General features: G+C 47.1%; 1 protein-coding gene across 5 annotated transcripts in view; it reads right to left on the bottom strand.

Moving 5' to 3' along the window:
- Ca12 (carbonic anhydrase 12) overlaps positions 1-12,759 on the bottom strand; it is a 54,042-nt gene extending 41,283 nt beyond the window's left edge. For all 5 annotated transcript variants that reach the window (XM_047542124.1, XM_047542127.1, XM_047542128.1 and 2 more), the window contains exons 1-2: positions 12,541-12,759; positions 8,246-8,266 (exon numbers count right to left, since the gene is read on the bottom strand). In XM_047542124.1, coding sequence (XP_047398080.1) covers positions 8,246-8,266; positions 12,541-12,625 — 106 coding nt within the window. In that variant the 5' untranslated portion in view covers positions 12,626-12,759. The remainder of the gene's footprint in view (positions 1-8,245; positions 8,267-12,540) is intronic.

The following is a 12,759-nucleotide window of genomic DNA, read 5'->3' as shown; positions in this document are numbered from 1 at the left end:
AATGTATGACTACACAAATGGTATGCCTTTACTTCATGTACAGAGAAACAGTATGTATCCCATTTGTGTACAATAAAAATAAATTTTTAAAAAATGAGAAATTTCAAATTATTGCGTATATATTAATCTTTTAAAAATACAAAAATAGTCATTTACTGAAATTGAAGCTACCAATTTGCTTTGCTACCAAAGCCAAAAAGGAAACTGTCATTTGCATGACTGCCTCAGACTTGCTACAAAATATCTTTGTTCCACAACCTCGAGGTCACCTTTTCTCCTTTCTCTACTTCTCATACAGTTGAGCACCAAGGAGAGACCCCCCATGAAAGCCCCAGGCCTCCTTTGCCAACATCACCACATCGTGCAGTAGGTAAATCTCTCATCCTGACTGAGGAGGGGTTCCTGCACCTTGTGTCCTGGAAGGAGGGGCAGCATGCACCTCTTGCCCTGAAGCTGCAGGTGTCCTTATGAGGGCTGGACAGGTCTCCTCCATTTCACCCAGAGTTTATGCAGGTGATCTAGTCACATGTTAAGGATTGCAAAATCATTTTAAAAGTTAAGACACACTAAACGAACCATTTTATTTAGAGTAATACCAGTTCTGAGTCAACCTTTATAGACACAAGGAGGTGGCAGCAAGTATTTGTTCCTTCCTGGTTGGCATAAATCAAATACTTGACAGGTAATTGGAAAGCTTGCTCCTTAAAGGAATAGTTTTGTAAGCTAAAAGAATAGCACCTATATTACTTTGCTATGAATATTTGTAATACTGACCCGTTATACCAAAAGCATATGTGAGCTGTGAATTGACTGAGAGATGGGAAAAGGTATAGCTCAAAATCTAGGGTTGGGTTGTGGCTCAGTGACAGAGCACTTGTCTGGCTTGTGTGAGGCACTGGGTTCAATTCTCAGCACAGCATATAAATAAATAAATAAATACCCATGGTTAACTAAAAAATAAAAATCTAACATGATCCCAACTGTTCCTGTATGCTGCCAGACAGGGTACATATCAGCCATTATTTTTACATCTTTCGCCTCCATTGTGTTCATGATTTAATTGTTGAAATGAATCATTTCAGCCCCTGTGGGTTTGTAGCATCTGTACCATGCTTCTCAGTGTTTGTGGAACAGCTACCATATTTTATTGCTTCTAGATGCCTTTGATTATAAGATCTATCCCATTTCAGAGATGCCAAAAAGTGGGCATCTTAGAACCAATACAATAGGCTCTTTGATCATGGCAGGTGTTCCCTCTCTCTTGGTCCATGGCATGGGCCCAGAAGAGCTTAGATTTTGTTCCTCAGTCCACGGGGCTGTCTGTACCTGCACTCTGGGGCTGCCCTGTAAAAGAATTCAGTAACCCACCAGGAAAGAGGGTTCTGGCTTGCTCAGAGACTGTACATCCTGCCAAAACAGTCTCATTCATTCTCTTCTTTCTAGAAACCAGACTTCCTAAATCCCTGCCTAAAGCCACTTTCCTCACACATTTGCTGTGAATTGAGCCCTTTTGCTCTAAAGTTTTCTTGAGGTGAGTTCACAGGAGACTTCAGGCTCCTCTCTTCCTGTGCTGGGCTGCTGAGGGCCCTGTTTAGGGCTCGGTGTATGTAGCTCAGTGCCCTGATAGCCAGCCCAAGGCTTCTTCCCAGGCTCCAGCCTCCATTCCTGAACCTTAACCCAAGAGTCAGCTCCTGTGGCCTGGACAGGGAAACAGAGGGGGTGCCTGCCCTCTAGGAGGTCAGCCACAGAGCTGAGCGGCTATGGTCACAGAGTCAGGTACCTGGACCCTAGATGCCAGGAAGGCATCAGGGAGATTAGGTCCAACTTCACCATGATGTGAAGGCCAAAGCTAGAAAGAATGTTCTGGCCTGAAAGGCTCTTGAGACAAGAGCTTGGAGCCCTGGTGTTTCGTTCAATCCCTTTCATTCTCAAAAAGGAAATGCCCTGTTTGTTCAACATATAAAAGGAGTTCCTTCTGGCTGTAAAAACTCGACAGTTCAGAAAAGTGTGATGAAGCCAAACCTTGCTTGACAATAATAAAACTCACCTGTATTTGGTCCTCTAGGGTTCCTGAGGCCTTTCCCCACATACTAGTTAATTTCATCTAGCTCTGTGCAGTGAAGGCAAGGAAAGTGCGATTAGCCTCGTGTTGGCCTCTTTCTGTGGATGTTCTGATTTGATCCTTACTACAGACCTAGGGTGGTTCTCAGACTTGACTGCGCACCAGAATCACCTGGAGGGCTTGCTAAAATGATGGCTGGGCCACCCGCAAAGTTTCTGATTAGTAGGTAGACCTAGGATGGGGCTGAGAATTTGCATTTTGAAAGCCACACATGGAGCCCCAGGTAAAACTGAAGCTGCTGGTCCAGGGACCACACTTTAAGAATCACCTATTGTGCAGCCCAAATGGTAGCAAGGAACTGAGCTCAGTGAGGTCAAATTACTTTCCTCAGACCAGCCACCCAGAAAGTGGCCTAGCAGATCGTCTCACAGTAATCTGCCTGGTTTGGGGGTCTCTATGCCTCCCACTTCTTCCACTTGGTTTCCTGCCCCACCCCCCATGCCACCATATGTGTCTTAAGGAACTAGTGCTAATTCCCTTCTCTTTTCCTTTGCTGGCAAGGCCAACTGTGAATACTAACAGGCAGGCAATTCAGCAGCTACAGGCTGAAATCCTCCAGAACACACAAAACCCAATTCTGCAACTCAGAAAAGATGAGAAATAATTCCAAATGGACAGGTCACATCCAAAGAGACCCTGGATATCACAACTCCAATTAGAAGTAACTGGAACTATAGCCCAGATTTAATACATAATGGGGATCAGATCAAAATCCTCAAGGGAAATTCCCAAGACACAGGAATAAGGATTCAGTTCCCTGGTACAAAACACACGTCTGACCCTTTCCAGCTCTCCAAAGAGTGCTGAGGGCCTCTCTTCCATCCCAGGATGGCAGTTGGGAGTAGGGGAGAAGGCATGGGGATATTTTGAGTTGACTGATTCTTCACCTTCGAGAAAGACAAGAGCCCTCCTTAATTAAACCAAACTTTAATCTCACGTGCTCCCGAACTGCCAAGTTCAGTTTTCCCTTTGGCTTATCCTGATACTGCATGCAATTCAAATGTGAGGTCACACGGTTCCTTGATCCCTGCTGAAGAACAGAAGGCAGAGTTTACCTCCCAGCCTCCTTCCAAGTGTTCCATCTAGTTCTTAGTGTTTGGGAAGGGGCTGGAAAGGGTGTCCAGAGCCACAGGGCAAGTTCATGGGCAGCAACATATTCCACTGGATGGAGGACAAAGGTGAGTGGAGGTAGGGTCCTGCAGGACCTGAGGGATGTGAGCAGGAGGCTTGCCCCCATGAAGCCTGACGGAACGGACAGGCGGGAGCAGGGAGAACATGTTAAGGGAATAATTCTAGAAACTGGGCACACTGTGCTGACCCCCCACATGCTTTCTCTTTTTTAAAAAACAATTTACCTGCAGTCCTGCCTGGCTTCAGTTGGCAGGATATGTTACATTCCTCAGAAAACTATCTGTTATCTGCAGGAGAGATGCAGGTTCAAAATGCCGATAAAAAGAATGCAAGTTACCCTGAAGGAGGTCACCTTTTGTGACCCTTACACAGACCGGATTCCAGAATGCAGGGAGATAAAGATAGTTCTCTTTAATCATAAAATCTGTAAGAACAGGTTCCAGATAGAACTGGTCAGCATGGGCCAAAGAGAACTAGAGTTATCATGACCAGCAGGGACTTGAAAGTCTGATTTCAACTTGCTGTGAGTCAAAAGTCAAGAGGTGGGCCTCGGCAGAACACTCCGGAAATGTCCGTGGGACCTTCAATAAAACTGGAAGTCAGGAAGGGCAAGCCATCTGTCTCCTGAGAGGATCCATTCTTACCTTTCAGAGTGTCCCCTTTTCCCTTTTCCAATTCTTTCTGATAAACTCGTATCTGTTACTCTGAGTGACACGTCTGAAATCTTTCCGACATGATTGCAAGATCCAAAGTTAGAAGGGAGGCCTCAGCACTCCTCAGTTTCTCAGAAGGCCTCTGCCCTGTAACAAAGCCCTACTGGTTGCCAAAGGAGACTTTGCAATGGAGACTCGATTGTTTGGGAAAGGAACCAAGGAGTGGAGCAGGGACAGCAGTGTGAGTACATGGCATTGCCTGGGTCACACTGAGTCCTGCTAGAGCCCAGGCCTGCCCCACCACAGCTGAGAAGCTGGGCAGGAGCCCCTGTGAGCAACCACAGCCAACTACCAGCCCCCTGGCCTGGAAAAGCTCCCAGCTTCCCAGAGTTCCCTGCATGGGATGGAATGGCTGGCCTCATGGATGTCCTGTGGGGCGGTGACTTGGAGAGGTAGAATTCACTCTCCAACCAAGAGAGGCCTCAGCATCCTCATTCCCCTCCCATCCCATCACCTTGAAGGTTTGTCTTGACTTACTTGTCCTATATCTGTGTCAGATAGTGGAATTTGTCTCTGAACCAGGCCACATCCAAGGAGCAACAAACCAATGTCAGACACTCTTGGGAATGAAGCACAGTGCTCATTCTCTGCTCAGGTGCTGGTTTTAGATCATGAGTTCTAGTGTAGGCTTTGTTGTTGTTATTGTTGTTGTTGTTACCCTGTTATTTCAAACACACTGGGATTTTTTTCCCTTGGGGAGGACAAACTAACAAAAAATCTACAAGGGTATGGATGATTCTCCCAGCCAGCTGGAACTTTCTAACTCTTATATTGAATTTAAAACATATACAAATGAGTACAAGATCATAGCCAACAGTTTAACAAACTGAACACAGCCCCCACATCAAGGACCTGAACATGACCAGAACTGCCTCGTGTCACTTTCTGGTCATCCCTACCCTCTAAGAGCATCTGCTATTCTGATGTTTGGCAGCACAGATTCACTTTAGCATGCTGGAGTTTGTCCTCAGTTCATGTGACAACCTGACTTGCAGTCACCCTGGGCTTGGAACAGGAGAAGTTGCCAGGTTCAGGAGGATTGACTTGGCACTGGTTCTACCGGGGAAACACAGGTTTCATCATCCTTTCCTTTCTCTCATGATGGAGAGCCTCTCAACCCAGCAGACATCTAGCTGCTGTATCAGTCATCCAGGAGGAGTGAGAGGCAGGGCTGCCCCATCTTGGTAGTCTCCTCTCTTTGGGGCACCACCCTGAGGACAGCCTGGTGAGTCTATGCACAGGGGATGGGGGTAGAGTTCCCTTTCCATACACTTCCAGAAGTCCCACCATGTGCACCAGGCAGCAGGAAGCCCAGAGGCAGGATGACGCAGCACTGTCTACGTGCAGTGCACAGAAGCTGAGTTCTGTACCCTGGGAAAACCAGCATGTGGCACTTGGTTGGACTTGCCCATTCAGTGCTGCTTGGAAACCACTGCCCTCCAGCACCTATGCTGGGCCCCCTGTTTACCCTTGACTTGGAATGCAAGCCAGCTGCCAGCCCCGACCTGTCTGCCTCCTGAACCATCCTCCATCTGTCCTCCACTTGTCCCCACTGAGGGCTGACCACACCACGTGTGCCCATTTCACTAATGAAAACCAGATTGCTTCTGAGCTTACCCCATGCCTGTCCACGCATCATCAGACTACACTCTGCTTCCTCAGCAAAGAGCTGCTCTAATTGAGCAAGGCAGAAGGGTAGAGATCTGACCAGGGCCAGTGGTCAGAAAAAAATGCTCTAGACCAGTTGATATGGTTGCACAGAGAAGCACTCATGGAAGAACACGGTGTCAAAGGTGGCAGCAAATCTTTTCCTCCCACTCCTTGACACAGTAACTCTCTGTTTCCTGTGACCATCTCATTCTGCCTGGGGGACTGTAACAGAGAGGCTTGGAGCCCTGTGAAGACTTTGATTTGTATTTCCAGTAGAAGAGGTGGGGCTAGAAAGATCTTAGGAACCATCTGGTCAGTGGTCCTCTAACAAAGCATTCATAAGATAAGAATCACTTGGGGATTCCAGGTTTTTAAGTCCCCCACCTCCTCTGCCCCCAGCCTGTCATGACTGAGGTCCAGAAATATGCATTTTTGGAAAGCATTCCAGGTGATTCTGATGTAGGTGACCCCAAGCCATAGTCTGATAAACACTGATCTAGACAAGCACAGCCCACTCCCCTCTGCCCCAGATTCAGAGCAGAAGGTAAGGTCCAGGGGGCTCACATGACTCACAGATGACACTGCCAAAGGCCCGGAATCCAGGACCTATCCCCTTTCGTGCAGGTCACGAACACCACCACCATCAGCATACACACATGGCCCAACTCAGTTGATTCTCACCCAGCCCTTTCCTTCCCTCTTCCTGCCTTTGCTATTAACTGGTTGTGAAGGCACAGAATAGGGCTCTTACAAAGGCCAAACAATCTTCCACCTTCTTTTCATCTATCCCCTCCCCCTACCACTGAGTTACTCTTCCTAAACCAGATACACAACCTGCCCTGCCCCTCCATGTGTAGAAAAAGGTGGGAAAAGCTTGCCCCCACCAATGCGACCCAACCTATCTTTCTTTTTTGCGGGGAGGGGGTGGCGTGAGTACCGGGGATTGAATTTAGGAGCACTCTACCACTGAGCCACATCCCCAGCCCTATTTTGTATTTTATTTAGAGACAGGTTCTCACTGAGTTTCTTAGCACCTCTCCATTGCTGAGGCTGGCTTTGAACTCGAAATCCTCCTGTCTCAGCCTCCTAAACCACTGGGATTACAGGTGTGAGCTACTATGCCTGGCTCAACCTATCTTTCTGAACTTAGAGCACATTATTCTCCAATAAACCCTCTTTCTTTATGTGCTTCCCTCAAGTACCACCTTGCTCTGTCTTCCTTTGCTTATGTGACACCCTTATCAACTCGACCAACAGCCCTTCCTCCACCTTCATTGAATCCTCCCCATCTTCCAAGGCCCAGGGGAAGGGCCACTTCCTCCAGGAAGCCTTCCTTAACTGTCCAGTCTTCTGAGCAATCAGAAAACTGAACTATTTATTTATTATGTTATTACCTATTATATTCTGCTTTGAACTGTGAACTATAAGTAAATTCCCAGTTACTGACTACAGCCTACCCCCTAATTACATACCCATTTAGCAATGTGCTTTGCACATCAGTACATAAGGGACATTAGCAATAATGGAGTTATGTAGTGCCAGAGCCAGGTAGCTGGTTGGTCGGTTCAGTGACTTTTCTACACCTCTTGGACAAGTGAACACCCCAAGGATAACCTTTGAAAATCAAGGTTAAGGGCTGGGGAGATAGCTCAACTGGTAGAGTGCTTGCCTCACAAGCACAAAGCCCTGAGTTCAATCCCCAGTACCAAAAAAAAAAAAAAAAAGAAAAGAAAAGGAAATCAAGGTTAAGGTTTTCCCTGGACTATGCTTCCACTTCTGTAATCAACTTTCCTGCCTGTCACCACCCCACTGCATCTCATGGCATTAATTTTGGCAGCATACCTCTGCCTGCTTCAAATGCCACCTGGGCCAGTGTGGTCAGTTCCACACTCCAAAACAATATATCCCATACATCTTCTATGATGCTGTCCCTAACAAAACATCATTACTAAGTTTCTTGTACTAGCCAGAGGACCAGGTGCCTGGCTTCCCATTCCCACTCCAGCAATGACAACATTGCCTATTCACTGTAATGACATAGTCAAGACAATCTACCTTGCAGGTCTGCCAGAGTGGCTAACATGTTCTTGAACCAGTACCACAGAAACCCTGGGGCATAACTGATGTTCCTCTGTCTCCATGTAAGACTACATCCCTCCTCCACCAAGGACTGACCATCACCTCTTCATCCATCACTTGTTTATAAAGATGGCAACAAGAAGTTAATTCCAGATACATTGACAGCTCAAGTTCTAGGGCCTGAGCCAAACTTTCAGGAGTCCTTTATTCTTTGTTTATTGTTACCAGAGGGCAAGTTTTTCTCCTGTCCAATGCCTTTGCAGTCTGGAGGTACCCGAAGGTTTGGTAGAAATCCCTGCAGGAATCTGAAAGCCTTAACCCTATGGCTCACAGCTCAAGTGCACAGAGCAGGCTATCTGTATTGGATACACTGTGTATTGAAACACAGTGTGTTACCCTCCTGTGGAACCGTTCCTTAGGGATGCCTTCGTCCCTTCTCTCAACAATACCAGCACAACTTTTCAGGCCCCCCCGAAAGCACGAGTTTCTGGGTTTCACATTAAATACTGCCATCACCTTAAAAACATATTTTTTAAAAATCTCTACTTACCAACATAGGTCCACTTGGATCCTGCAAAGAACAAAAGGAAGCAAGTAAGTACAACGAACTGAAGGAGTTAGGGAAAACAGGACAGATTTTGTTTTGAAATGGGTGAGATTGAAAAGGAGGTGGATACCCAGAAGTTAAGACTTCTTCTGAGTCTAAGTCAGAACCACAGCTTCTCAGAACAACTGTACTCAACACACGGGCTCAGGATGGGGAGTTCATGCAGGGCTCCTGGGTTCTTAAATAGATGCTTCCCAGACATCTTAGAAAACCTAAACTTTATTGTCCAAGTAGGTAATACTTTCATATGGTTCAAAAACCTAAAGTAGCCAGAAGTTCCATTCAGTGAAAGCTCTTCCCCCTCCCCTGTTGCCTGCTTCCATTAGACACCTGGTTTATCAATGGACTGTGAGCCTTTATACAGGATTGCCACATGCTCCTGTAATTGTATCCCCATCCCTTTCCTCACGCAAACACTGACTTTCTAGAAGCACTGTTCCTGCTTTCCCCCTGACTCAACATATCCTAGAGAACGCACCAGCACACAAAGAGCAGAACACTAATCAGAGGTGGGAGACATTTCCCCCTAAGACAGCTGCCATCCTGCTGAGTGAGAATCCCCAGAGGCGGTAAGAATGTGGAGGAATGGTTCTGCCAGGAATATGATGAAAATCACCTACCACCTCCCACTCCACACCCTTCACACCACACAGGTCCTTCATTCCTACACGAAAAAAGTATTTTAAAAAGTCATTGCAGAGCTGTGCTCCTGTCACCCCGCCTGCCCGCCTTCTTCTTCAACTCTGGAAGAAGACTGAGCTGAAATGCACCCCCGTGTGTCTCAGGGGACTTGTCCAACAAGGGGAGGTGCAACTCCTAGGCCCCTCTCTCCAAGCATCTCCCAATTCCTCTGTGATTGGGCAGCACAGCTGGAAGAGAAAGAACCTCACATCCCCTTTCTCTCTCTGGAATCTGTTTCTAGTAAAACTTAGCAGGCAAGTAAAGTGGTCATTTATCACAGGGGCATTTTCTGCTTGAGTCAGCGGATTTTTAAGTTAAAAGAGGACTTTGCTTTGTTGTTCTTGTCCTGATTCTATTTCTTTGCCTCTATAGGAAGACCAAACTTGTATATAACCCCCAAGTTTACTATTGGCCCTTTCACTGAAATGTTGAAAAGGGAGAAACATTACCTTGAAATCAATCTAGAGAAGATGTTGGACTTCTTTTTTGTAAATTGTCCTTAACTGTTTGGTTTGAGGGTGCACCATTGAAATATGATCATGGTTTTCAGAGGTAGGAAGCCAGATGATTGCTGCTTTCCCAGGCAGAGCACATGGAGGTCCTGGATGTAAATACCCAAGTAAGAGGGGAGTTCACCCTCACTTCTTTTCAGGGAGAAACCCTAGATGACATCAGAAAATATCTGCTGCCTCTGACCATTCCTGCACTGGTGAGGAGGCTGCATTGCACCTGCTCCCAAATCAACTCCCAGATTTAATACAAACATCTTCCACTGTGCCTCCCCAAAGCTTGCTAAACTGAGGTTTCCCCCAGTACTGTGGGTCTCATCCTCAGATGAGGCACCTGCCAAATACTCTGGAAAACTCAGGGACAAACATTACATAGGGGACATCCGGGACTGTAAAGCCTCTGACTCAGGACTGGGGACTTGTTGAAAATTCCTGTCCTCTGCTGTCTGAGCAAGCCCGCTTGGCCCTCAGGACTTGTGCCTCAGGTATAAATGGTAGTGTCAGGAGGGGCTTAGGGGCTCCAAGGCAGGGGAGAAGCAGCACCCTAAAATGAAGTTACAAATGACAAGTCAGTAGGGTTCATCATGGAGATCAGGGTCCACCTTGATTCGTCAGCTCAGATCCAACCTTAGGAAGCAGTTCTAAAAGTGCACAAGCGTGCACAGAAATGTTTGCTTTCCTGAGAAAGGGCACCTCCTGGTTTCCCACCTCTAGCCTTAGGGGCAGGGACTTTAACAAGATTAAACTGACCCACACGGTACTTCGGGTCAAGGTTTCAGTGGTTTCCTGAAGGAGTAGGCCCTTCCCAGAGGAAAATCATTCTCCTCCCCAAAAGTTCATCTGTTCCTTCCAGGAGACTTGGGCAGCTCAGTCAATGCCTGTTAGAACCTGCATACTCTGCTGGTGCTAGGCAGGGAGATGCCCTGGAGGGGATGCCATGAGGAAACAATATTTATCAAGATGTGGGCAGGGGTTCAGGGACCTGCCTACTTCCCGTCCTGGGTGCTAGAACCTTCCATGAGTAACCATCATCTGTCCTCCTGGCAGCCAAAGACCACTCGACTTTCCACACTAGGTTCAAGCAGAGCAGACTCTCCAGAATTCAGTGAAACGCCCCATAGCGATAACAACCATGAGTTCCAAGGTTTTCTCCAGAAGAACCTGGAGATCATAATCCCACCCTCCTCTGGCCCCAGGTTTGGTTTTTTTTGGACATTCCTCAGTGCCAATTGAGGGAAGCTTCAATGCTCCACAGAAAGCAGACCACACTTTGACCCCATTACTCAGCTAGCCCTTCCACCCCCAGCCTGTGTTAATGCTGATGTTCTATACACCTCAGTGATTTTTACTTTGACCTTGTCTTCTGAGGCAGTCAAAAAGCCAAGAAACCAGAGCAATAAATAACAGGGAAAAAAAAAAAAAACTTGTGTTCTCAGAGTCTAGGGGTAGGTAGGCTGGCTACTCAGTGTGAGAGGAGGTCAAGGTTTCTACTGCAAACATCCCCCTACCTCAACTTGGAGAATGAGGAGGGTGGGGCCAAGGAAAAGGGGAGGAAAGAAAGATAGAGGGAAGGAGGGGTGGAGAGAAGAAAGGGAATAGGGAGCAGTTACCCAAAAGTGAGGGAAGCAAGGAGCTTTCAAGAAAGAGGGTCAATGAATGACCTTTCTCTCTTGGAGCAACTTGAGACTGAAAAGAATTCTAGTGAACTTCAGTCTCAATACAGCTTCCCAGAGAGGGAAATATGTGCCAAAGTTTGCAGTTTTAAAAATTAATTTCTGAGCCAGGAATAGAGCTCAATGGTAGAGTGTTTAACTAGCATTCACAAGGGCCTGGGTTCATTTCCCCCATGCCACAAAAAAATTAATTTCCACTTTATGTAACTCCTTTCTCTCTCATTCTGTCTCTCCCACATGAAATGATATTAAGGAAATGATATTAAGCAGATCATGCCAGCCAGTAGACGAGAAGTTACTTTAGAGCAATCCCACAGTTAATCATGCCCAGCTCCCTGCCCTTCCCCACGTGCACAATGGCCTCTAAGAGGGAAGGAGGCTCAGAGCTTTGATGCTGCCGAGCAGGACCATTTTACCATCACCACTGCTTAGCCAGGGAGAATCGATTTTCAGCCATTTTAGTCCATCTTGGTCCTTCTACAAGTTTTCCAACCCTACCTGGGACCAGGAACTGTCACACCCACAAGTGTCTCCACAACTTGGAGCATACTTCTGTCAAGGGCAGGAGCTCTCATCAGTTATCCAGAAAGCTTTCACAAAAGTCACCATCTACTCCCCAGAAAAGTGCTCATCCAGCTGATGCAGAGGGAGGTGAGAGCTTAGTGGTATTTTTTTCTCATTCCAAATGATTAGTTAACATGGCCTTGGACCCAAGACCATAGTTCAGGTCCTGCTACCCACCTCAGCCTGCCATTGCTTTTGGCACCCTCAGCCTCCAGCCCTTCCAGGTAAGGTGCCCTAGTAACAATCAGAAATAAGGTGTACATGTATGTGCATACACTGTATATTCAAGATAGTACAATCCTCCTGGAGAAAACAATGGTTAACAATGGGATGCATTTTTTGGAGGTAAAAAACAAACAAACAAACAAAAAAAAAACACTACTGTGTGAGGGTTGTGCAGTGGGGTGGCAGCAAACAGTTCCTGGTGCTCACAACACTCAGATGCCCACAGTCTTTTCTCTACTGTCTGCATGTGGATCACAGGCGCGATACTTTAAATCCTGGTTCTGTCTCTCCTTCCTGCTTAGCGAGTTCCCAAGACACATCTCCAGAGCTCAGATGGCAAAAAAGCACCATTAGAAAGACAACGTGCTTCCCGCTCCATTCAATCGCAGCAGCTCCTACGTTGCAAAGGAAAACCAAGCATCCTTTCTTAAAAATGTGTTATTCGATACACTGCCTTCCCGGCTCCCCCAGCAATAATTTTACTTTATCATTAAGAGCCTCACAAGAAATCCTACCCAGGTGTGGCTGAGTGGGGGAAAGAAGGAAGGAAGGAAGGAAAGAAGGAAGAAAGAAAGACAAACTTCACCGTTCAGCGGGGCTGGGCTGCAAGGCTGCTGCTCCAAGATCACCAGCAGAAGGACGGTCGCCGCACGCAGGCTGTGGTGGGGCATCTTGGGCTCTGGCCCGCGGCTGGCGACTGCCACTTGCTTTCGGGCAGCACGGCGCAGCGCTAGCAGCCAGCCGGGCGCGCACCAGGACCGCGTGCGCGCAGCCCGGAGCCGTGGCGAGCACGTCTGCTCTTTGG

The sequence above is a fragment of the Sciurus carolinensis genome, chromosome 2 (genome assembly GCF_902686445.1).
Source record: "Sciurus carolinensis chromosome 2, mSciCar1.2, whole genome shotgun sequence".
Lineage (NCBI taxonomy): Eukaryota > Metazoa > Chordata > Mammalia > Rodentia > Sciuridae > Sciurus > Sciurus carolinensis.
This window is presented reverse-complemented; position numbering and strand designations above follow the sequence as displayed.